A 27,289-nucleotide genomic window follows, 5' to 3' on the forward strand; every position below is an offset into this window, starting at 1 on the left:
AACAATCATCTCCAAAATTTGTATGAAAAACTAAACATTTTCTTCCCCATTATTGTAAAACCTCAAGCTCAAAGTGTATTTTCTCAGGTTATTTAAGGAGCTCATCAGGCTGGGCTGTCTCCCTTTACTAAGCCCAGGTGTGTAAACAAAAAATTAATGAGGAGGAGGGAAGTGTGGGGAGACGCAGAAGAAAAGGCTCAAAATAAACCAGTGTTATTCAAACTCTGCTAGCTCCAAAATAAAACACAACAATAGTGACCAAGTGGAGACACAGAGGACCTGGCATGGCTCCAGAACACAATAACCATTTGTCTTCTTTGCCAGAGGCAAGCAGCAGCTGGGGATGCCACTGCAGGGGATAAATAGCACCATGCTACAGCTGGAGGATTACTCCCAGGAGCAGTGCAATACATAAGAATCAAATATGACAAGTTAGATGAATGCTCTTTGAGAACCTTTTCAGAAAGGCCAAACTGTTCTTTAGGAGAAGCAGGAAAATTAAAGATATGCAAAAAATGCCATCATAGTTTTGCCAAATTCACTTGATTTTAAAAATGAATCAACATGCAAAAGGCTTCACCTGAATCAGCCTGAAATACTGCTAGGAAACCCTGGCATAGGTAGATCTTGAACCAAGGGAAATTCTGTGAAAGTACAGTACTTTCCCTAAGAGTGAATGGGAACCCTTTGAAGCACTCCTCAGATTCTGGAGGATTGTTATACCCAGCACAATGGAAACTTCTGAGTGGCAAAAAATTTTTCAAGGGTTTCATGAAATAGCAGGGAAAGGAAGCAGAAAATCAGCAACCACTTGGTATTTATGTACTCATTTATTTACTGGCAAAACGTGCTTTAAAATTAAAGTTATAATACTACCTGCAAGCCTGTTCCACATCAAAATCACCTTTTGGGGAAAGATATAAGACTGGAATCAAAACAGAAGATTCCTCACATTGCTGTGTTGGTGTGTAACATAATAAACAGCATTGTATTTCTTACCCAAGTTCACTCCCCAGGTGGCTGCCTCAATATGAATATACTGAGTGAAAGCAGAAGTGTAAGTGCCTCAGAAATACACCTTTGTGGTAATACAATGCAGAAAAGACCAGACCAGCAATAGAGGAAATCTTTCTGCTGCAGGGTGTGGGACCTAAACTGGGAGAGTTTTCTCAAGTGCAAATGGAAAGGAGGGAGAAAAAGGAGAACAAACTCCAATTGTATGACATTAAACTTTACATAAAGTAAACCACAGCTCTTTCCAAAACACCATGAAGTCAATACACGATATCTTTGCAAAATGCATGGAATGGAAGCAATTTATTTTCTGCACCTTTCAAAGCTGACAGGAAAAAGAGCATTACAATGCTGGAAGAAACACTGTGACCAGCAACAAAAAAAAAAAAAAAAAACCAGGCAAAAGGGTTTGATTTCCACTAAGAAGGTGAAAGACATCTAAGATAGCCTAGAGAACATAGGGATTCAGGTTTCCAGGTCACAGCTGTGACCTTTAGGTACCTAAATTTCCTAGGCAGTTAGCTTGAAATTCTTAGGTTACATCCAAGCAAACAAGTTACCACAAGATAAAGGGTGTGGATTCACAGCTCATGAACTGCTAAGGCCAGGTAGCTCTGGAGCAATCCTACTTTCAGCCATGACAAGCATGTGGTAAGGTGCAAGAGAATCAGCATCTGAAAGGTGCTGTGCCCTAGAAGAGAGGTAACACTTAATATGAGCACCATACAGAACGGGTTAACCAGGACTGACAGGGTGACAAGAAGGAAATGTATGGGCAGATTACCAGGAAGACTTGCTGGCACACAAACATGCTAGGCCATGGAGCAATATCCCATGGGAACTGGTGAAAATCCAGTCGGTTGAAGCTTTATGAAAAAACTTACAACAGAAAGTTGTAAGTTTTTAATGTAACCAAACAACAGAAATGTAACCAAACAACCGAAAAAAACATCAGCAGTAATTCCTCACTTCAGGCAAACAGCAGAGCTATTTCCACATAAACAGAGCCCCCCTTCCTAATTCAGCTAACCAGAAAAGCTTTACACAAATCTTCTAGAATGGAATTCTTTCTTTGTCACAGAACCTTTGCTCCCACTTTTGCACAGCATGACACCATCACCATGCAGGGGGACAGGACCTGTCCCTGTAACCACAGCCCGCCCAGCTCCGATCCCTGCGGTGCCTCTCAGCTCAGGACCCTGCCAGCCTGCAAAATGTGAAACTAAGGCCAACAAAATTACCTCCTGCATTTGAAAATGACTGGCCTCCTCCACTCTGTAGAGACTGCAGACATTTGCTATGTCCTTAACCGAGGAAGGCTTGGAGGGCTCATGTTCTGAATATTCATATATTGCTTACTATGGACGTGTGTCATGCAAGCTTTAACTAGAGCTTTCCAAATAAATCTATTCTGAGGTTTAACAAGCTCTTACACAGCTCAGCTCTGTGGCATTCACAGTGCAGTAGACAACAGTGTATCTGATTACCACTAGTAATACAGAAAGACCTATCATAGCTGGAGTTCAGCCCATTAACCATCCTGCAGCAGCAGGGCTGAGTAACCACAGGTTTAACAGCTGTGACCTGCAGCTATTTGCAGAGGCATACCAATGTAAGTGTATTTTGGGAAGTGTGTGTGCTGCAATGTGCTCTGTGGTTCCAGGCACTTCCTAGCATTGACTATCAACAACCAGCATTTTTAAACAGCCAGCTCATCTGACAAAGGGACATCAGCCTCTCTCTTCACCAAGAAACTTACAGAAGTGACAGTTTTCAATATTTGGCAAGTTTATAGTCTCTCCAGCATATGTACTTCAACACCAAACAAATTACCAGGGCAATTAGGAAACTCCCTTAGCAAACAAAACTGATTTTATTTACTGTCTGATAAGAGGTTTCAGAGGCAACCTGGGCTCAGCAGAAGCCAGGCAGCAAGGATTAGGGAACAAGCACTTCCACACCACATCCTGAGTCAGGTGTTTCAACACCGAGTATCTACATCTGGCAAAGATGCTCTAAGAGACAAAGGTAAGTCACAGAAAGGATGCCAAGTCATATTTATTATTGCCATGAGTAACTGACAATAAGACTTCAAAGCTTGTCATCCTTTCTCACTGCAATCTATAATCTTTCTTCCCTTTCCTCCCTTATGCACTCTAAAACCCAGGATGTTCCCAGAAAGCACAAAAAGCAGCCAACTCATCTCCAGGGTGCACAGACTTTGCTGGGGGCAGTCTCATCTTTGGATTTCCTGCTAACAGTGGCAATTTCAATGTTAAATATTTTATTGCCTATAGACAAAAGCAAAATGGAAAAGTGGCTGAAACATGCTGCTAAGTACCACTGAATTTACCCTGGTAATGTATAGCAGGAACTGGTTTTATGGTTAAAACCAAGAGAACACAGGTTCACACAGCTGGCACTGTGGAGGCAAGGCACTGCAATCCAGCTGTATTACACCACGGCTGTGGGCTTTGCAGAATTCACCTTGCAGCAGAAACTAAGAATATACACAGGAGAATTCAGCTGTTTTCTTCTCTGCTGAAAATAAATGCCTCAAATAAGTGCTTCAAGTAACTTTTAAGTAATAAAAATAGCTCATGAAAAATGGGTCCCTTTCAAGCTGTCTCCTTCTATGGGAAATATGATGAGAAAAAACTAAGACTTAACAGCAATTAATTTCCAGCACATCCAATAAAGTGCATTTTATCACTTATAAATATATCTCAGCCTGACACAAGGCAGTTAGACATAAGTTAACTACCTACTATAAAGGTGACAGCAATAGAGTAACAATTTATTTCACTTACTCTGTTGGGGATTTTTTTTTATTTGGTTGGATTTTACTTTAGAAAGCAACATCAAGGGAATTATTTTTACCAGGAATATAAAGTTTCCCCTCTTCATCCTGCGCTTGCAGGAAGGCTGACCTTCATTTTTTTGGTAATAAAACTTTTCTTTTGCAGTTTTCCCTTTTTTAGGCATTTCAAGCTCATTACATTAGTTTGCTATTTCAGAATCCAAAGGCTGTCCTGAGTTCTGGAGAAAATGGGTGGTATCTTCAAAACCAGGTCTGGGACTGCTCTACCTAAAATATATGGTATTTTAAAATGGAATGGGAGGCATGGCTGAGTCACAGGCCCACACTTGTGTTAGCATGACTCTTCCTAGGAAAATTGGGAAAGGAGGACACACTGGGATTGACTTTGGTCCAGATTAACAACCTAACTACAAATTTCATGCTCTTTAGCAGATCACTCAGGCCAGGTGGAAAAGATGTTACCTACAAAGGCTACTCCTGCAACCTCACTTTCCCAGCCATACCACAGGAGCACTCCCTTAGATCCTGCCCAGAGCCACCTCCTTGGTCCACAGGATGTACCAGACTACAGAAAAGGATTTTATGAAATCTCTACATTATTGAAGAGAGCAGTCTCTCACACCCTCACCCCTTCAGACTTTCAAAAAAGAATACTAAAAATGCAGCAATAATGTTGGTGTGTTTGGGTTTTTTATATTATAGGAGCAGAGGTTCTCCAAGTTGCCATGCTACTTGCCTTCTATATTTATGTCTGCTATATTTGACCAGTTCCCACAGAACCAAAATCCCTCACTGAATACTGAAATTATCTCATTAAAAAAGGAAGTTTTCATCCTGAAATTAGTATTCCAAGCCTTCTTTCCCTACCACATCCCTTGCATGCCTATGGAGTATGCATGTTCCCCTGCATATGCTGGTATCTCATTAACTGCAAAGGAATAAAAGTGTAATCACTGAAACATTAAAAGCCTGTAATTTTAGTTTCCTTCCACTGAACTGTCATTAAGTATCAGGATATCATATAATATCCTGAATTAGAAGGGACCCACAAGGATTATAGAGCCTAATTCCTATAGCAAATTCACAATGCAGTATTTTTTTAAAATAGAGCCATGAGAAACAAATAGCAAAATAATGCTACTTTGTAAAGCATAACACAGGCTATTGCATTGTATTATATTTTGCTCTGAGGCTAGAAAAGTCCCTCAAATATGGCCAAAACACTACAGCAATTTCTAAGAATGTTCACAGAGGGAAGGACACCAATGGATTAGCTTCAGCACACAGACTGAGAGGCTCTACATTCCTGTGCCCCAAAAGCACAAGTCACTTGTGCACATTTGCACCACTAAGTAATACAAGAGGTCTAGAACAACAGAAACACAAGCAGTTTAACAGTAAAGATGGTCAGAAAATCTGCCATCATTCGATAATGGAATTCATTGAAAAAAAATTTTCAGCTAAAATTCTTTGTTGGACAGGTGGACAGATGGGATGAGATTCTCACACACACGTCTGTGCAGAGTGGGCTGCTGCATTCTTATTTACACCCCAAGGAAATAGCTAAAAAACCAGAGCACTTTTTTTTTGCATAAAAAATCCTCAACAGCAGCTGGTCAGCACCTTTGAAAAGCAGGCTCATTACTTAGCAACTTACTCCAGACTTCAGATAAAAAGGACCAATATGGTCAGTCATCTGACTTGTCCTATGACTCAAGGCACAGAACTTCCCCTCACCATGACCTCCATCATAACTGACCTGATGGAATACTTGTCTTTAAAATAATGATTTTATTATGTCCACAAACAGTTTTTACTAACTATGAAGCTAATTTGATACCTAATACAATCTTTTAATGATTATTTCCCCTTACTAGAGCAGTTCCACTGTACTACTCAGTTCCCCTTACTACTCAGTTCCACTGTAGTACTATAAATTTCACGTTCCCACTACACTTTCTATGCCATTAAAAAAGAAAATCACCTTTCAAAACTGAAAGGAACTTATGAAAAATTTAGTGCTGGCAGCTTTAGCTCTGCCACATTTGTCTTTCAGAAGATTACAACTGGAGTCAGGCTTTAATTCAGCACTCAGCAGTGGTCCAGGAGGCAGCACTCCTCTCTCAGGTTGGCTGCAGGATGCAACAGCAAGTGTTGAAACACTGAGGCTGTCACCTCCAGCTAAGAGCTGGCACCATAGCTTACAGCCACACCCTGGTGGCAAGGCACACTTGTGCCTGTCCCAGTGCAGGGAACAAGGTGTGACAAACAGCAGGGTAAGCAGGGTATGCAGCTAGCAAGGAGCAGAAGGGAGACAAGCAGTTTAGAGGGAACCATCCTAACAGCTCATCACAAAGCAGGAGGCTTCTCATCACCAGTGCGCTCTCTACAGAAACAGACAAGCCAATGCTGTATGTGGATGGATTAACACATGTTGGGCAGGTCTGTGGTCACTTAGGGGCCGAGACATGCACAATTTGCCTCTTCTTTCCATAGCCAAAGCAGATGCACACCGGCTCTGCTGGGGATGCTGCCTGGCCCTGGTGATATGGCACAGGGCTCAGGAGGTTAGTAAGACCCATGGAGAACAAAGCCAGTCCTCTGATATGCTAGCACAATTTTGCAACCTTAAAATGAGGAGTTGGCTTGCCTCCAGACAACTTTCAAGTACAAGCACAAGACAGGCTCCAAACACAGGTTCTTCAGTACAGTCTGTTCTGAACACCACAGCACAGATGTTTCTGAAGGGAAACAAAGAAGGACGCAGAGCTGGTGCAAAGAGTGGTCTGAAGTTTGAGATTTGCTCTTCAAAAGCTCTGTGTTTGTGGCCTCCTTTGGACACTCTCTAACAGCTTGATGGCTTTTTTAATTGTGGCACCCAGAACTGCCCCCCAGCACTCGAGGTGAGGCTGCCCCAGTGCAGAGCAGAGCAGGACAATCCCCTCCCTTACCCAGCTGGGGATGCTGGGCCTGATGCCCCAGGACACACTTGGCCCTCCAGGCTGCCAGAGCACTGCTGGCTCATATTCAGCTTGCCATCCACCAGGACTCCCAGGTCCCTTTCCATGTTAGTGCTTGGAAGTAATTTAAATCAAGCACATTATTGGCATCAATATACAATAATAAAAGGCCAGCAATATGCAGACATTCAGACCTGAACTTATAATTCCTCTCAATCAAAGAGAATCCCAAACCTAAGCAAGAAAAAATCCCCACCATAGGAAAAGAAATATTGATTATTAGAAGGAGAAGAGTCTTAGAGCTGTACAAAGAGTGCATAAAGCTGTAAAGTTGGAAAAGCAGTCTAGATCCCAAACCCTTCCACTGAATTTTTATTCTTTATCTATTACTTGGTGAAGCACTAATTAAGAAGACTTAACAGATTAAAGTTTGAATTGTTTCAATATCAAATAATTCCTTCTATTTTAAATACTCAGGAGATGCTTCATTATAACAACTGGAGATGTCCCATGACTATGAACATCTACACAAGCAGAGAGCCTCATTAGATCAAGATTACAAACATCTAAGTAAAGATTTTTACAAGCCCCTCCACATCAATGTGGAACTGTTCAGTAAGTGAGCCACTTTGTTTTGCTATAAATTTCTATTTACTTGGTGTTTCTGGGTGTTTCCTCATTGTTTTATACTTCATCGTACTAGCATGAGCATGTCACTGTGCCATGGACTGTTGCTAAGTGATCCTCTGCAAACACAAAAGTTCTTGAGACAAAATCATAAACAATTCTGAGAGATTCAATAAATAAAGTTGCAGCACATCAATCCTAAGAAAATTTGTAAGGAATTAAAATTCCCGGTCATCAACAACTATGCTTAGTACTTCTCTTTACTGAAGATGAAGTAAACTCTGTCAGTTCTTCTTTTAAACATTAACTTGATGGTATTCCTGCACCAAAACTTGGCTACAGACTGATATATCTGGGCAGTAACAAAGTAGACCATCAAGACAGCATTTCCATGGACAGATCATTTTTCATGCATGATTATGCTGCATTTGCATTCTGATTCCTTAAACAAAAAGGCAGCATAGCATTACTTCAAAATCATTTTTGCAGTAAGCAGAGTTAGGCTGTACCCCCTCCAGGAGTCTTGGACAGTAGTTATAAAAAACAGCCCTCCAAAACTGGGTATATTCAGATTTATGGAAAAGGCAAAAGCAGTCAGATTCACTGCTTTGAAAAGAACACATCAATAGTGTCAAAGAGCCATGAGCTATAAAAACACCAAGAGACCCTTTACTAGCTGCTAAGAAAGTACAGCACACTTGACAATAATCTCCACTAACTCAGGACTACCACAGCTCCTGGATGTGACCACATAAGAACAAGACCCATGTGGTTTAAGGACAGTGGGCTGCCCATGCCTGCCTGTGGTTTGAACTCACTCCCTCCAAACTGAGCAAGATGCTCTTCACCTGCAGCATTAGTGCTTCTAGTTGGTGTTTCACTGGGACTACAGTTGGGTAAGGCAATCTCTCTTCCATTCCTGCCTGGAGAGACCCTCCTTGCACACAAGGGGATTTAGTGGTTGGCAGTGCAGAGACATAGTAAGCAAAGCCAGGAGTGTGGTGAAAACAGGTTTAAATGATGCTTTCAGCAAGTCTTTCTTGTGTCTAAGTCAGCACTTTGCCACTTCAGAAGAAAGGACCTTGACAAGGGAGAAGTTGAAGAGACAGCTGAAAAAAGCAATTCCACTTGCCTTCTAAGCTTCCACTACACCAACTACCTACTGCCCATCAGGGTACCTCACCAGCCTCCTTCCTTGTGTTACTTTGAAGTCAAACCTACTCTATACTAATACAGAAGTAAATATAATCCACTGAGCTGCTGTACAAAGGGCTGGCTGCACTAAACTTTACTAGTAAAAAGACTTTATACCAAGAGGCCTTTAAGAGGCACTGCATAGACTGAACATGCCACAGCACAAGCAGCAGCACTGTCCTGGTCCCTGAGGGTGCTGTACCTGCTCAGGCACAGCATAATCACACCTATGTGGCACACAGTGCTCACAGAGCCAGCCCAGCTTCTGCGTGCATCCACTTCTGCACACTCACTCGATGCCTTGAAAAGGCGGACCTACAACAGAGGCTAGACAGAGTTATGGAATAAAGTAGGTAAAAAAATCAGAATTTTGGAAGCACAGAAAAAGTAGAAATGTGTTGATTTAACTGTACAAGCAGGTTGAAGAAGCTAAGAAGAGACCCAGCAGGCAGCTACTTTGAAGAAAAGCAATCACAGCATTTATCAAAAGAAAGCAGAGAACTTGAGCATTCCACACACCTGTGAGACAAGATCGACCACCAGGGTGCAGTTTCCTCACCCAACAGGAACTGAAAGCAGTGTGAGAACATGGCCCTTTACTGGTAGCAAAAAGGTCCTCTGGCCAGTGGAGGTCATCAACTCTAACATGCCCTTTTTGGCTCAGAAGTGGAAAAACTATCAGGAACAGGGACCAGTGGAAGGATCTGTCATTAGCAGGGCACAAGAGCTATCTCCACCTCCTTTTTAGTCACTTACTTCACTGATAACCAGCTAACCAGCTATTAAGTCCTGCATGGCATGTAAGTCATCACAACAGGCTCATGAACTCAGTTTCAAACTGCTTTGTACTTAAAAAGTTGTGCTTCCCTCTTTATAGCTGCCGCTCTTTTTTCAGCCACTTAAAGGTTGTTATCATAAAGGAAAGGGTATTACAAAATAAGCTCATCTAGGCCACAGGGAAGAACATTTTCCAAGCTAACCTAAAGGGCAAAAGACCGCTCTGCAATCAACATAAATTCTGTACAGAAAGCAGTCAGCCTGTTCTCTAATCTTGCCATCAGCAAGGAGAGGAACAGTTTAACACTGGCCATGCCACTGAGGTTACAGGACACTGCAGCTGTGCAATGAAGCTTCTTGTACAAGAAAACTATTTCAGATGCACTTAGACCTTTGAGTAAAGGAAGCTCTTAGCTCCAATCAACAAAATATGACAAAAACAAAGCTAAAAAGCTTCTCAGATTGCAAAGTCAGCCAAAAATTCCTCTACAACAGTTGTTTTCCTTACATTTCAGTCTTTTACAGTATTAGCTCAGTCCCAATGGCATCTTTTCCATCCCATGCTGGGATGATTCTGTCAAAACACTGTAAATAACTTCTCTTCATTTTGGCAAGGTACCAGGAGGAGGAGGAATAGTTTTTTTGTAAAAAAGCCCTCACTAACTACTGAATGCTCACCTTAAAACACATACTCTAACAAGGACACTATGTATAAGTTAACATGTATAACAATGTTATACATTGTTATAAATATAACATTATAACATAATATATATAACATATAAATATAACAATAAATTTAAATTAAACATGATCTTATTCAAGGAAACATACCAAGTGGGAAATTAAATGAGTCAACTATAAATTACTGAGGGAAGCTCATATTGAAAAATTGATCAGTGAATTCTAGTAAGACACTGAACTATCAAGGATCTTAAAATAGCAACCAAAACCAGGGTAAGCTAAGTCCATTGCTCAGCAATGACAGAAGCATTTTATGGGTTTGTACATAGGTGTAGTTCCCGCTCTCCCACCCATAAGCTCTGCTGTACCAGTTTTCAAAGCAGCACCACTCTCAATTTGATCTTTTTCCTTTAAATCATGACTGAAATGTGAGATACCTTTCTGACTGGTTAGCTGACAGCATTGCCTTAGGATCCTACAAGCTGACAAGCAAACTTCAACCAAAAGCATAGCGAACAAATTCTCTTGACAGGCTTTTATTCACCTATAATATGGGCAAAAAATAATTCTTTTGACTCCTTTTGACAAAAATAATCTTAACATAAGAAAAGAACCATTAAAGTAAAATGTACTATGGCATCACCATTTCAGCAATGAATCTGCACACTGAAGTCAGGCTGGGTTTGGTGTGTTTTTAAGGCACAGCTGAGACACAGAAAGCACACGTGGAGCCTCCTGGGAACAAAGTCTCCCTGCTCTGTGGGCAGGTGAGCTGAGGAGAAGCAGCAGAGCACAAACTGTGCCTCCCATGAGCAAAGCTGCCTCTCAGAACTGCACAAAGCTGGATGGCTTTTGTGGCTCCTCTGGCTTTGGGATTTATACACTTTCATTACTATGTCAGTAGCACACTGTCTTTAAGTTTCTCCCCTGAAGAAGGAGCAACAGAGAGACTCACAGGAACCTGCCGGAGAAAGCTTCTCTCCAGGTCACCCCCAGCCTATGGGAATAAAGTTAACTCTTGCCCTCAACCTTCTCTTTGAAAAGAGCTTTCCAAAAGTAAGGTCTACCTCCATTAGGTACTAAGGGACTGTTTAGGGCAGATCAATGCCCTTAGGTATCCAATGATATTCAAATCCATTTGTTAAGTGTGGTTGTCCACCCTTGCTCCTGGCATAGCCAGTAGAAAACCACACTGATCTCATTTAGAAAGCTACAGCAGCAAACTCCTTTGTGACAAGTCATATGAGTGAAAGGGTTGAAAAAAATAAAAATAAATTTAAAAATTAACATCCTAGAGCTCTGTGACCTTATGTTAAAGAAACACACATCTGGGATAAACCAATTCTACCTCACTTTGGAGAAACTATGCTCAATCATCTAAATTTCTCCTGGTAATCTCCTGTCTTCCTCAAATGAAACCCTAGATTCAACAATTTCCACCCTACATTATTAATTGCACTGCTTTTGGTACCATGCAAAATTACCATTAGCAGTAAATTTTACTGAAAAATTGAGAGTCATTAAAAATAAACTGTCAAGAAGTCCAGAAGTATTTTCCATCAAAAGGTCAATATTAGAGCCACTTCCATGGCTGACTCCTTTTCCTCTTCACCAAAAACCAAGTTATTTTCAAACCACCATAGAGATATTGCAAAGTAACAACCAAAGGCACAGAAAACCCCTATAACATATGCAGAAACTCCTTCTGTCCAATCTCTACTTTTAGACATACAGCAAAGCGGTCTACACCTTTGCAAAAAGAAATTAAAAGAAAAACCAAGCGTATTGCTTTCTCCAGAAATGCAGAATTAAAGTGAAAAAAAAAAACTTATTCTAGCAAAAGACATCATCCTTAAAACACAGTGCCCCTTGGAGAGAAAAAAAGGGGATGGGGCAGAAGTTCAGCTGTCCTAGTTAAGTTGAAGCCACTCTTCTGTCTTCTGCTGTATTTCCTAAAGGCAATGAAGTTGAGGAAAACATTTCCAGTTTTGGCTGTATTTGATTGCGCTCTGTTTTATATAGAGGCAGCTTAAGTACATGCATTAGGAGATTCTCTAGCTTAAGGCTAAAGACCAAATACAGAAAAACCTAAGAAACTTTAGGGCTTATGTCTTTAAGCACCAGGTTTTGTTGGAACCATTCACTCTTGCAACATTAATATGTTTATCCCCTTTAATTGTGAAGTGCCAGAAGACTAAACAAGCATGCAATATTTTCAGATATAATTATCTCAGGCCACAGATCAAAGGAGTAAGTCTTGCAGAAGCTGGAGAAAGAAGAGTCAACATACACTGAAAAGACTTCCTCAAGCTCCACTGAACTTCTGCAGCTCAGATCTACCAGCACCCTCACTGAGGAGGACAGGCACACACACAGCCTCCTCCACTGTTCTGATGATGTTCTCTCTATAAAGTTTCTGTTGGAAGCAACCAGGTCTGAGCTACAGTGGGTATATGAGTCATGGCTCCTAAAAAACATCTCTGTGGAACCAAACCCCAGGACTGAAGGCAAGGTTTCAACTGCTGTGACAGGAATAAGCTTGCAACTCTGACAGAGCAGAGAACTGCATGACTTCACCCCCAAAACATACAAAGGACAGGGCATTCATCTGGGAGAGTACAGAGTCAGAGATACAGTCACACTTGTCATGGTATCATATTAACTCCCCATCCTTCCTACTCCAAGAAAAAACTTCAGAAAAGGTCAAAAGAGCTACATGCATATTTGTACTTCAACACTGACTGTGCAGTTTCAGCAAAACAAATGAGACAGGGTGGTTTTAAAATGAGGCATTTCCTGAATCATGTGCCTCTGAACACACTCCATGTGCCTGTTTTGATACCATATCACAACACCTGCATCCAGTGAGACAAATAATTTTATTGTTTAATGCAGACTCAAAGCCAAGTCTTTGCTAGCCAACAGGCACTTGCAATAATCATGATTCAAAAAAGCACTGTCTAACAGTGATTTTGTGCAAAGACTGGGACTGTAGGCTCCAAAAATAGGCAAATAGTTTTACAAGCCAGCATTTGTTTGAGGGTCTTACTTTATCCATACCATTTCTTGATGAGGGATTTATGAAGCTTTGGAAGAAGTATGTGGGAAGACCTAGGCTAATGACAGAATGAATATTATACAGCAGTCTTCAGAAATTAACAGCCCTGTTTTCCTTCACACACTCATTTGTCTTTAAATCTACCCATTTACATATCTGAAAGTAACTTAAATAGCATTCCACTATGTGGAATATTAACTTTGTTAGGAAACAGAGGCAGAATCTGTAAGGGACTTGCCTAAAGTGCCTGCAGTAAGTGACAAAGCAAGGCAATTCCCCACTGCAATTTCAATCCCATTACAGCCACCAAAATCTTGGGGAGAGGTCCCACAGGGACTGGACTTCCACTCAGGACTTCCCAGCTCCCTGCCTTTAGCACTGTTAGGAATCACTGCCTCATCACTACATACCAAGGAGCAGGGGGAAGGCAAAGGCACTGGGTAGAGCTGGCTCCATAGGCCAGAACAGTACAAGCTCCAACCTGACAGCCATTCATTATGCATTAGTTACACATTTCTAAATCTTAGCACTGTTTTCACATACACAGGTGTTGTTTGCAACTGACTGCAGAACCCACTGGGATTCGCCATCAAAAGAAAGCAGTCAAACCAGTCAGTAAGAGACTCTCTCTGGGACACAAAAATTTCTTCATGGTTCTCTCTCTCACTCACCAAAAGTGAAAATAAATGGAATTTGATTTGTTTGGCTTACTCTGACTAATTTTTAGGAATAAGTGTTTGTTGTCCATTTGATCTGCTTAATCCACACGGTGAGAATGTTCCATAGCTTTCTCTCCCTTCCCTGCCCAAACAGATGTGTATTTATTATTCTTCCCCAGTGGACCAGAAGGGCCCATGCTGTACCTCAGTGACGAGCGTGCTGATGCAATGTAAAGCACTGTGCCAAGGTCATCTCTCCCTGCACTGGAACCTGTGCTGCATTCCTGCTGGGTAATGCTGCTGCTCAGCTGCCACAAAGGTCTCACACAGAAGGATCTCCCCTACTGAGAAGGATTGGGGGAGGATTCTGCCTGGGATTTGTTCTTCCACATTTCTGCTGTTTCTGGGTTCAAATTGGGATTAATGCACTTTTTTGGAAGATCCTACTTTGTGTGCTTAGCACACCCTTTGTAGCACTGACACTAAGAAGTATGAGGAGCTTTCCAAGATTTTAAGCAGTGTCCCCCCACCATCAAACACATGCAAAGTACCTAACACAATTCAGACTGGGAAGGGCTGGAGAGCCTCTATAGCATCACTTCCAAAAATGCACCAAAGGCAAAGCAGGCTGCCATTCTCAGGAAAACAGGGACTGACTTTACTGAAGGCCTGGCATGCATGTAAAAATAAACTTTCTTCTCCCAGTGCTAGAGGGCCAACCCTCCAACATCTCAACAACCTTGCTTGCTTTGGAAGCTTTCCAGTTACATCTTTCTGTACGTGCTACCAAATATATATTTTACAAGCTCATTTTCTTGGTTAGAACACTGCTGTTTCAAGCTTATTCCATTAATATTTCATGTGAAAATAAACCTCTCCTAATTTCTAGAAAACAACAGATCCCTGGCAACAAATAGTAGAAACCACTGTCATTAGTTTTTCACTTTGATTGAAGAATTAAATAGTGGCACCCTGAATTCTCCTTTGCAGGCTTCAAGAAAACCCATGTCTCAAAGGACAGTCTTCTCCAAAATAAAAGATTTCAAATATCTCTATTCCCAGAAAGTTGAGGGAAAAACAAGACAGCAGTTGAGACCATTGTAATTACTATAATCAGCTGCTCCACATCAGAAAACATGCTCTCCTTCATATCCCTCTGCTATTAAAAAACATGCATTTTGAAATACAACTAATCCCACTTTTATAGACAACTGACTAGAACATCCTTCTAAGATAGAAGAGCACTAGTGTTCATTTGATCCAAAATCATCCACCCCAAAATAGGGAATCTTCACTGTTTTAGAATTCAAAAATGTGAGCAAGAGCTCAAGGAAAGTTTGGGTGTGGAAGTGCTTGAAACTGCTTTGAAGCCACGAGAAATACGAAGGCTCCAAACTCAGTCACACAAAAGCCAGACTGGCAATTTGTCAGAAGCCAAAGGGCTGCAGCTAATTATTCTGGTTTTGCATAGCTTGTGAAACAAAAATAAATGCATGTCTCTATCAGAGGTACTTGTGATGATTTCCACTCCAGTGCACATGTTTTCACTCTTACATTCTTCAAACTAAGCCAACAGATTTTTCCTGAAAAACAAGATAGATGTTTTTTCTCTCCCTTACCAGAGCACAGTCATAAGAAACTGGCTACTTTACTAGCTAAAGAAGAACCAACAATTTTCAATCCTAAATTTTGCCCTCCACTAATTTGAGTGATGGAGGGCTGGAAATTGAACAAGGTATGAAGACACTATATAAAACCCTTATTTGTAGATATCATTACATAAAATAGCTTTTTTTAATGATAAACACCTCATCAGCCATCCACTGCAGCTTCATAAGCAGTCTTCCCCTTGAAACAGTGATGAATTGATTAAGAAATGCTTCAGTTTAAGCATTTTCTGGCAAGTCACCCCAATGCCAGCACAAGAGCTGTTCTGCCTCAGCCTTGCCAGCTGCTGCCTGCCTAGCAACTGCCTGCAGGCCATGGCAGATGGGCTCTGGTCATGTCTGTCACCTGCTCAGGGCATCTCTACCCTTCTCTGGCCACCAGCTCAAGTCACGCCAGCTGAGCAGGCAGCTGTGAATGGTGGGAAGAGCCAGTAAGAAAGGAGAGGGTTTGGAACTGCCACAGGAACCACAAGAGCATTTCATTCAGAATACTTTAAATCCAGAACACTTTAATAAAGCTGCCTTTCACTGGAAGAAAGCCAGCAGCCCGAGCCCTGCTGACCACCTTTCATTGCTCCTGCCTTCGTGCCCACACAACAGCACAAGCCAGTGGCCCCACAGCCCTTCCCAGAGAGCTGCAGCTGAAATTTCTGCAGCACAGATTGCAGCACAGACCCCAGCAGCACTGGGGCTGGAACTGCAACAGGTTCCCTGGGAGAAATGGGACACATCCCTCAGTCTCTCCTGCAAAACCAGAACAAGAGTGCTTCCTCACCAACAAGTAAGCACTAATTCAAAAAGCTCCCTGATACTCAAGTGATCCCTGCTTTTAAAAAAATAAGTAAATGCCCCATAATAAGGTGAGAGAGGCAGCACAGTATTCTGTCAAGAGCCCACCTTGAAAAGCTAGTAAATTGCTTTTTTGGTTTTTTTCCTTGTAATATAACACTGGTTTATGGCTGCCCCACTGACTTGGATTTAAGCTGCAGAAAGCAAACCTAGATCCTAGAACATTGCCAGATTCTAAGGATGCTTCTACTCAGAGTTTTGCTATGTCCACCAGAAAAACAAATTAGTTAATCCTATTCAGGCTCCCAAATGTTTGGGTGCAGGCTCAGACTCATATTGTCTTTGGAAAGTTGATAGCCTTGAAAGCTTTTTATTTAATTAATCTACTGTACCATCTTCTAAGCCAGCTAGCTTGGTGGATGTTACTCAGTTGTACTATATAATGTTGCACATTTCAGCTCTTGCACCTTGACTTCACAGTGAATTTTTATGTTAGAAAATAATCAGTATTTCTAAAAAACCCCAATTATTTATCACCACACAAGCTGAGATGCTTTCTGTTTGTTTTCAATGTGATGCTTTAATTAAGGTCTTACTGCTAGATAAAGGAGAATGCCTGCTTAGCATCCCACTGCCACTCTTGTTTTATTTTTCTTTGGAGGATGTGCATGTCTCCCCACTCAATAAAAATAGAAACCTGGAACCACTCTCTCTGCTGAAAGTGGAAGGGTGAGAGAAGACAAAACACAAAACCTGAACACAAGTCATGAAATGTTAATTGCGGTCTAGCAGCAGCTCAGTCAATCTATAAAGCACAATTTGCTCTAAGAAAGCAAAATAAAAGAATTTAATCTGTCTAGCCAAAGAAGAGAGGACTATCCTAAATCCTCCCTGCATGAGGGAAACAGAAGTCACACAGATGCTTATTTGAAGACTTCCAAGACTTTGCTTTAGTAGTAGAAAATCCTTTCCTGCTCCTGTGAAACCTCTTTGGAAAAGAATAATTTGATGTACGTTCACAGAAGTCAGCACATACCAGTCCCTCATGCTTTGCTCTCTAGAAGCCAGTAACTAAACCTCACCTTTCAACTCACTACTTCTTACTGGAAAGCAAGTCTACTTCAGAAAAATTCTGAATTTATGTAAAAAAGAAATCAGGTAAACATCCTGTGTATGTTGAGTTTTGATTTAGATGCTTACTGTCAGACCTAAGAGCTGGTTTCTCTCTAACAGGACAGGTTCTTTAAAGGAGAATGGGAAGCAAATCAAAGAAATGCTGCAGCTGCTTGACACAGGAAGACAATATTCCCTGTCAAATAAACCTTGTGCACCAGATGGACATCAAGACAATCCTTCATCTGGAAGCAGGGCTAGGGGGACAGGTTATGCAAGGTGCTTCAAGCAAAAGTTTCTAGCAATAAGGGATGAGCCAAGAGCCCGTTCCTGATACCTTCCCTACTGGCTGAAGCACATTGGGTTATATGCAGCAACATGCAAGTGATAGGCAAAGGGTGATCACACACTTCAATACATCCTGTTCCAGCAGAGCAGCAGGCACCAGGGATTGAGGTATGCCTTTGGGGCACAAATTCCCACTATAGATCAGTCTGACATCTCAACCACACTGTCAAATATGAGATGATAAATTATGAGAGCATAAAGCATTTTTATGGGGACAAACTCCTGTCTAGTTCTGTCCAAATGTTTCCCAAAATGCTATTACAATAAATAAATACTTTCCAATAATTTCGTAGCCATTAAGCTACACAAACCTATGGAAAGATAATAACTTTAATCCATGAGGTAAAATGGAATCTGCCCTCTGCTCAACTAATGGATGCATCACTGAATTCATCTCACAAGCCCCTTGCTGCATAAATGTACAGTGCAGGTGCAAGGCACACATAACATGCAGGCATTGGACTGTAATACACTGAGGTATTAAATAATAATGTCCCCTAGACAGTGACACAAATATGGGCTAGCTTTCTCCCTGCGCTCCTGATCGAGCTGTGCTTTGTAAATGCTGGTTTGTTTTTATCAATCTGGTAATGCCATTATCAAAACTGATGAAAGAAACTGCCCTTTAGCTCTAAGCAACAGGAGGTACAGGAAAGGAAGATGATGCAGCAGTGGTGATAGGTTAAACACAGCCAGTAAAGTACGTGCCCTTTATCCTTCTAACACAATGCAGTTCTCTGACAACCACTCATGACTGAAAGACATACTCTCCATTTTAACTAGCAATGAGAAGTTTTTAAGTCTTTTCTGACAGTGGATTCTTTAAAATAACATGGCCTGGTATTTCAATTTATTTTGTGTTAAGTGCTTTTCTCCTGCTCCCTGCTGGTGTTGGGAAGCACCTCTCACATGGATTTCAGAGCAACCTTAATTACCCAAGGCTAACATACCATTTTCCTCCTCTCTTTTCTATTGCTGCTATTGAGGCAGTGAGGAACTCACCACTTCAGAGTTCAAAATGAGCACGAGGTAAGTATCAGCAAGAGTGAAACCTATGACATACAGTTCTTCTAAGCACACAAAATAAGCCAGAAAGGAGGAGCATGCTTCCCCTTCACCTTCTAGAGCTTATAGTGCTCTATGTTACAGCTGACATGTAACATAATTCCTTTCACAAGCTGACACCATCCTTTAAGTAACATCTTGTGTGAAATATGACCATTCAGAGCTGGGAAAGAACAAATGTAGTCAACACCTGAACTTATCTGTAGAAGGGCCACAACTTGAAAGCACTTTAGTATCATTTCTCTGCTCATTCGGTTACAAGATCATTGCTTCTGCCATAGCTTTCTTTTTTCAAAGGGCAAATCCTGTTTCTGTTAATTGTATTCTGTGAATGCAATTAAAAGACTAACATCACCTAATCAACTATCAGAACTTATTAATTGACAGACACAAGAAAAGCCTAACTGCATTACCACTTTCACTAGGGCACCTATTAAGCTGGACTGCATGTGGGTTCAACACAGGCTTCATAAAAGGGGAATCCTGTCTATCCAAAAGCAGTATCTGTCATAAAGAACTGAATGGAAAGAAAAATCATTAAGCCCAGGTCATATTGGCATCCAAACGACAGCATTTAAAATCAGTAAGCCTTCTTTACAAGAAAATAGAACCTTTACTCACCTGCACTACTTCTACGCCTCTTTTCCTGAAAAAAGAAAAAAAAAAGGAAATGTTAGTGTTGGAAATGTGGGGAAAATGTAAAAACAAAAACTAATGGAAAAGCACTGCTTCATACTAGAATGCAAACAATAAAAATCTGCACTAACAACCTGATTCAAATTCAGGAAAGCACTTGTTCAGTTTCATTCCCTGTCTAGGAAGCACTTTGGCAGATTCTGACTCATGTCCCCAGAAGTAAGGCAAGATGAATACTAAGCAGCTGCAGTGCTGGGACTGACAGGGCTGTTAGGTGAGCACAGGTAGGAAGTGGCTGATATTACAGAGGAAGCATCTCGGTTTTAATTAGATCTAGTTTGCTTTTCATTTCTCATCTGCCCTCAGAGTGTGCAAATTGCACCACAGCACATTCTGCATGCTTGACAGATCTTTTCTTTTGAATCAAGGATACATGTATAAATGTCAAGGAGAATTAACACAGCACCTTGCAGCCATTTATCCTCTTATTTAGAGTCTTATTCTACCCCCATCATCTTGGTACACAGGATCCCACCCTAGACTTCAGGTTTAAAGACTTGCAGTCAGTCTGATTCCTTCAAGAGCACAATTCCAATACTTGAGGTTTATCAGAAAGGACCAAGCCTTTGGCCATATGGAGAATCATTCCAGTGATCCTGCATCTCCAGCAATGAGAGACTGGAGAGGCCTATGAATTATAAACCAAAACGCTGAGAACTGCAATTGGTAGAGCCAACTTAGGCAGATCTGTAGAGACAGTTGTCTACTCTGATGGTATGAGAATTGAGATTCAGGTACATGCAGTCAGACAACGCTCAGTCACTGCCTTTGACAAGCTATCAAGCCAAACAAACCATTTCTGCACTAGGCTTGAGAGCAGAACTGAATCCCTGGCACAAAGCCCAGCCACTCCTGCTCCATGCCCTCCTCCCAGTACATGCAGGCTATTTAAATAAGTTAGAATCTTCTCACTTTGAAGACATAGGAAATTTAACCTAAAAATGAAAAGCCTCGGTGAGCACAAGACAGGAATCTCTCTTCCTTGTGCCAGTAGCCCTATATATGAAAATCAAAGTCCCTTTTTTTTGGGAGGTCATAGAACTGGACTGCCTAACTGCCCTCAGTGCTTTTCTATCTGAGAGTGTCTTTGTTGTTGTCCACAGTCACAAATGCTGCACACTGCTGAATACACAAAGGCTCCTCCAGTTTTCCACCCAAGACAGTAGGCCTTTCTTCTGGGAGGCCATTACAAGGATGCCCAAAGGGACAGGCGATCAATCAGCATCTATGACACAAATTGCCCCCTCTTCCACTTTACCAGTCTGGAGTCTCTCTGGCCTAGAAGCAGCATTCAATGCACAGACACAGCAGAGAGCCTGTTGTGAAAGCTCAGCAAGGAAATAAAAGAGAAAATGAAACCAAGCACCTCTTGCAAAGAATTTCAAAGCCCTCTTGCAGATAACAGCAGCTGTTAAGTGGTGGGTGTTTAATATACTGCTATTATGATGTGGGAAGCCCAACTGTAGATCATCACTTGAGGCTGGCCAGATGTGTTCCAGCTCTGTGATGAGAAGAAAATATGAATCTTGCAGAGAAAGAGTTAATAGCCAAATTGTTGAAACCATGATTTTCACAGAGCTAAGCAAGAAAAATAAGAAAAATTAGGTGGGGAATGCTATTTTATAAATTAGGGCAGCAGACTACTCAGAAGCATTCCAGGTATTGTAAGCTAAAACTTAAAATAATCAAACATTTTTGCTGTGTGTGCCCTGGAGTAAACAAAACTCAAAACTACCATGGAAATATACCAAACTTCAGACAAAACTGCACCACAGTCCCTGGAAGGACAGTGACTGATGGCAAAAGATGCATTTCTTGTCATGCCTACATACACACTGAATAAGCTTTTATTCTACTTTGAGGAAGATAAATATTCGTGAGCTGGGTGCCAAACCCATTTGAGAGAGAATCAGTCCAAATGGTTTCTGTAATCCCCCCAAAATGAACTTTGCAAACGTTCTGGGACTTACTGGAACCAACTGCACTGTCCCAGCAGGAGGGAAGAAGCCAGAACAGCACATGGGAATGGAGAGGAGGGGTGCCTGCTCTTAGGTACAATGCCACACATGCTTAAAAAGGTACAGGAAGAAGGAAGCAATTACCAAGACTGGCTTGTAGCTGGTCTTCCCCTTTTCAGAGGGGAGCAGGATGTCCTTTTTGTTACCTGAAATATGAGAACCTTTTCTACTTAAACCCAGGGGACAAGAAACCATAGAAGCATTTTGAGGACTACTTAATTTGGGAAAAAATCCTCTACCAAAATATCGTAATTTGAAAATAAGTTATTTTAAAAACAAGAAGTATCCAAACAATAAGGATGTCAAGCCACCATGCACCTGTTTTGTAATTAGCTGATTCCCTGGCCAGAAGATTTCCTAAGCCAGTGACTTCAGGCTTTTCAGCCAGGCAGGTCACAGCAGCAGGCTCAGGGCAGAAGATATCCCTGATGCAACCAAGCATGCAATACCACCTAACCACACACACTGCCTTATGTCACCTGGGAAAGGGGTTGGGGTCAGGCATGGAAAGAAAGCTGATCCTATGCACAAGAAACTCTAGGACCTTCAAAACACAGAGTAAATAGAGAGAATGAAACAGACTGTGGGCCATAATTCCCCAACAAGGGGTTGCCTGTGCAGGACACACAATGGAGACAAGACAGTTGCTGAATGAACTGTGCTGGGAGTCTGAGCCATGGACCAGTTACCACTTCTTCCTACTGTGCTTTAAAAAGCCAGTAAGAAAAATACATCCTACCACTCTCATGTACATTCTTTTGGGCTGTTTCCTTAGCAGAGGTCAGGCAGGGCATGATTGACAGGACAGCATGGGATGACTACTTCACCTGGTGTGCTGACAACTATTCTTGTGTCCCTCAAGGTATTGTCCATGACTTTCTAGCTCCCCATGCAGAGTCTGAAAGTGAGCCACTGGCTACCAGGGGAAGGGCTCCCATTCCCAGCTGGCCTAGCTGCCTCCTGACAAATCTCTCTTTCTGAGGAAAAAGAAAGGTCATTATTAGCTGTACTTCCCTTCTGCCTCTGAAGAGGCAACTCAGCTGTGTCAAAGAGAGACTGTGTCTCTCTACTTTCATTGAATAGACATTTGAAAAATGGTCAGTTCTAAACTACATTCCCAGAGGTCACTAATTTTAAAATACTTCTAATTTCAAAGATGATCTACACACTGCAACATTTACAGGAAAACCAGAAACATTTAAGTAACTGCTGCATTAGTCTGCAATATCAAACAGATCCCTAAAGCTTGTTCCAGCTTATTAGTTCTATACCTGAAACCAGTGAATAACTCTACTGGATAATGCAACATTCCCTGTACTCAACAGCAATTAAAATAATTACCATGCTAGTTGACTTCATGTTTAAGTTGGAATGATGTATGGATTTAAAGAAGAATTCAATATCAAGTTACTAAAAGCACATTAATCAATGTCTTGAAATTGATGTTTTACCAGAGCCTCAACTATGTAGAATAGCTGGCTTTTGGGGTTGGGATTGGGTTTTTTTTAAACACTCAAAGTAAACTGTTTGGACTAATTCCCCACAGCACCTAGGACTTGAATATCATAGTGAATGATAATTAAAAGAGAGAAAATTACTATCAGGTTGTATATCATAGTCATGGTTAAATTAAGCAAATTGTTTTTCCTGTATGATAGACTGAAAAATCCCAAATGGAATTTACAATTTGAAAAGTAAAGCCAAACTTTCTATCATACATGCAGTGAAGTTAACTTTTTCAGACATCACTTTGAAAATTTCCTATGTAAAGAAGTAGCAAATAAGAAGAAAAAGAAGAATGTATTGCTTTAATCTTAAAAAAAGCATTTTCACAGAAAACCAATACACTGACATTAGAGGGAGCTTATAAATATTAATGCATCAGAGCAAAAATCTGTAGGCACTAAGACTTTCCACCACACTGAAAACCAGCCAATACAGGAGCCCCAGCATTGTGGATGGCCCATTTCCCCTCCTGGCATAAAGGCAAGCTCAGCTCAGTTGCCTTAGCTTTTCCATCAGCAGAATACTTGACTTTTTTTTTATTAAATATTCGTGACAATCCTTGCTTTTATTATTTTTCATCACTGATAGATGCCAACTTATTGTCTAGTAGGGAAAAAACCAAGCAGTAACTCCAGTATTTGGGTGCTCACTGTCCAGGGGCTCCAGTTCTCAGCCACAGCCATCAGTACACGTGGACAGGGCATCTGAAACATGGCAGACTCAGCTGTAAAAAGAGGGAGGACCTTTTGTGGCTTGGTTTTTTGCACACAGATTATCAAGCAGGCAATTAATCAATTATTTTTACCAATTAATATCCAACTACACTTACCTTTTAGCAAGCTTTTCCCCACTAATCTGTATTCTGGAAAGTTTTATGTCTGAAACGGACCAAAAGCTGGCATTTGGGGGAGAGAGTTCTCAATTTCCTCAGTCTGTAAAGCATCACAGATGCAAAGAAGAAAGGCAATAGAGTGCACCTTTACAGTCTGGTAGGTACAGCTAATGCAGTACAGGAGAGAAAACATCTCACCTCAAACTCTAAGTGCTCTTTAGGTGGGCTGAAAAAACCCCAAGACTTTGGGCTGTCATGGAACACCTTTCAAGTAGGATAAAACTCCACAGAAGGCAGCCACATTTGTGCATTTCTTCCTTGTTTGTATAAACAGGGAATAGTCCAAGTAATAGAAGCCCTCATACATCAGACACTACAACGCCATAAGTGCTTTTCACACCACCACCCCATTCACATGACATTTGGTAGAACCATCTGATTGATATTCTCCACACCTTCAAAGCATTATATCATCCCATTTACAGCCATAAAAATGCTTCTTAAGAGTGCTGTTACCAGAACAAAGTGCCCTGAAAGGGACTAGAAAATAAGAGAGGATCTTGGTAGAGCTCAAGCAGCATCGCTCTGGTATTCACCTGCAGTGCCATAAATTCCCACTACAACACACACAACATTTCACAGCAAAGATACAGGTGGAAGCCCACTAACCCTTCATCCTGAAAGAGCAATGATAAAGTGAAGCATCCAACATTAATGCTTCAGACATTCAAGCAAAAGGGTGGAAAAAGCCATGAAAGAAAGAAAACAGGCACTGCAAGCAGTAACTAAAGGAAATAAACTGCCTTTAGTCACTAAATATTAAGAAAAAGTTTCAGTCTGTTTAACAAAACATTACAAAGCTCCTAATTTCAGCACTAAAAAAAAACCACTTAGTGTGGAAATAAAATCTGTGTATCCCAAGTTATAAAAACCAAAAGACAGTAAATACAAACTCAAAAGAATCTGTTTTCTTTTTAAACTAGGCATTTAAGATGGATCAGTGCTGCTGAGCTCTGCCAGACTCTTTTCTTGGAACTAGTGACCCCAGGTTCTGGGAGCCTCTACTTGCTACTTTCCCAGCAGGACAAAACCTTTAACCACAGTCTTTTGAGAGGAAAAAAAACCCTGAAAAATCATCAGTGGGAAGAAGGAGTGATTAACAGCTGCAGAGAAAAATTATTAAAGGCCAGGAGTTATTCATCCTACCAGACATTCAGAGACAGATTTAGTACCTGATGACAATTACAAGCAACTGGGCAGGGTTCAGCCTTTAGCCATAGCCTTACCCCACCAGACATTATCAGATCCAGCTCCCAGCTATGGCAAGCAGCCACACCATGTGATCTCTTTATAACCTTATTAAAAACCACCTTCAAACCAAGCTGTTTTGGAACTGTATCTTCCATTACGAAACATTAATTTCCCAAAGGTCAGAGTCCTTCAAATTTGCAGGCTAAATTGCTCTAGCACCATCCTTTGGCTTCAATAAACTGCTTGCCTCCTTAAGCACTGCAAAGAGCACACACGTCCTCTCTGCTCCCAGTTCCCTTTGTCTCCTCATGACCCCAGTCACCCCAATGTTAATATGACCCTTAGCATGCAGAAAGCAAACACATGACCCATCCCTTTCAGAAGTCTTTCTAAGGTCATGAGACATCAGTGATGGCTCAAAGAGACCTGAGAAGAGGCAGTAGAATCATGAGGCAAAAGACAATATCCCTTCCAGGGACAGACATGGTATTCATCTTTACATTAAAAAAACTCTTCTTGCAGAAGATATTAGAGGCTTCTAGAAACATGAGCATGGTGCAAAGGTTCCTATTACTGGGGACTTGGAATGGAGGATTCCAGCTCTTTAGGAAGGACAGGCAAGGGAGTCATCCTCTCTATGTCAATAAGCAGCTGGAGTGCAAGGAGCTGTGTCTGGCAATGGATGAGGAGCACACCGAGAGCTTTTGGGTCAGGACAGGTGACACAGAGCACCTGACCAGGGAGAACAAGCAGATGAGGCCCTGTGCACACAGACAGGAACAGCCTTACATTCACAACACCTGAAGCTCACAGGGGACTCCCCAGCAAGATCATGGAATAGATCCTCCTAGAAACCATACTAAGAGTCTTGGCAAATACAGAGGTGACTGGGGACAGCTAGCAAATTGTGTCTGCCAAATTTGGTGGCTAAAGGAAGAGCAACTGATGGCATCAACCTGGACTTGTGCAAAGCATTTGTCACTGTCCCACATGACATCTTTATCTCTAGACTGGAGATGTGTCTTGGTGTTCTGACAAGCTTCAGCTGCTCTCATCTTCTCTGCACAAAGACCACCAGTTCAGTATGGCCAGTGAGACGAGGCTCTGCCAGGCCCCAGCCTGGTACTGCAGGTTCTGCAGATCTGCACACCACAAGACAAAACAAAAGCACACCTCCACTCTGCTAAAGCCAATGGGTACAGAGAGAAAGGCATGTCTGCCAAGCCAGCTTTCACCTAGAAAGGGCTTTTAATCTACTAACTCTGAAACCAAAGGCAGCATAGGCTCTACAACTCTCCAAAACTTTGGCAAACAGCCTTGAATAAATGTTTTGGGAGTTTTCATAGAGGGCAGACATCCACTGAGACATGCATGAGAAATGTGCAATATGCAAAATGTTTTTTCATTTCTTGGATCTCTAAAAGAGATTGGGCATTTTTTTTGGCAGAAATTACAGACTTATTTAGTTCAGCAACTTGCCATGCAAAAATGACTATTCATCTCCAGCCAGGCTTCAAGTAAGATATATAGGTGTCTGGGGCTTTCTTCTTTATGCAAAACTTCATTATGCAAACAAGAGAAAGTTAGCATGTCTGCTCATTGAAGAAACCTGATTGCAACTCCTTTTTTCCCCTCCATACAGAACTGTGTTTTGGCACTGTACAAGTCAGACATCAAGCCTCCCTTAAGTTTCATCACCTTTGAAACCCTTGTGATTTCTTGTCTTTTACACTCACCAAGTGACCATTGTTTGCATATGCAAGGAACAAATTTTCCTCTATGGAACTGGAATCAGCCATAGATTCACAGACATAAGCAATAACAGGAGCCTATGCAGGGAAGTTATTGTGGCCACATAAATGCACTGGCACAAGTAACAATCAGGTTAAAAGGACATCCATGCAAAGGTTTAGCATTCCTAGAAAGCTTTCCCCTTCAAACTCTGCATCAGTTCAGGCTCACATAACTTACTCAGTCAGCTCCTGTTTTGTTTGTTCCTTTGAGATGCATTTCAAGCCTCATCCTTTATTTCGGAGCACTTACAAAAACAGCTGTTATTTTAAAGAGGACTGGTTGGTTAAGCCCCAAATAAAAAGCTGGTTAAAAGCAATTCAGTAGCATCAGAAACTAGATTTCACCTTTATTTCACTATGCAGGTCCCACTGTATGAACCACATCAGTGGAAAAGAGACAAGCACTCAGAAGCTGAG

The 27,289-nt window shown here is 41.4% G+C and overlaps 1 protein-coding gene across 2 annotated transcripts in view; it reads right to left on the minus strand.

Annotated features, from left to right (window-relative positions):
- The window catches only part of ITPK1 (inositol-tetrakisphosphate 1-kinase), a 156,259-nt gene that overhangs the window by 89,699 nt on the left and 39,271 nt on the right, over positions 1-27,289 (minus strand). For both annotated transcript variants that reach the window (XM_059474613.1, XM_059474614.1), the window contains one exon: positions 19,398-19,422. In XM_059474613.1, coding sequence (XP_059330596.1) covers positions 19,398-19,422 — 25 coding nt within the window. The remainder of the gene's footprint in view (positions 1-19,397; positions 19,423-27,289) is intronic.

Source organism: Ammospiza nelsoni, chromosome 6 (genome assembly GCF_027579445.1).
Source record: "Ammospiza nelsoni isolate bAmmNel1 chromosome 6, bAmmNel1.pri, whole genome shotgun sequence".
In the NCBI taxonomy this organism is placed as follows: domain Eukaryota; kingdom Metazoa; phylum Chordata; class Aves; order Passeriformes; family Passerellidae; genus Ammospiza; species Ammospiza nelsoni.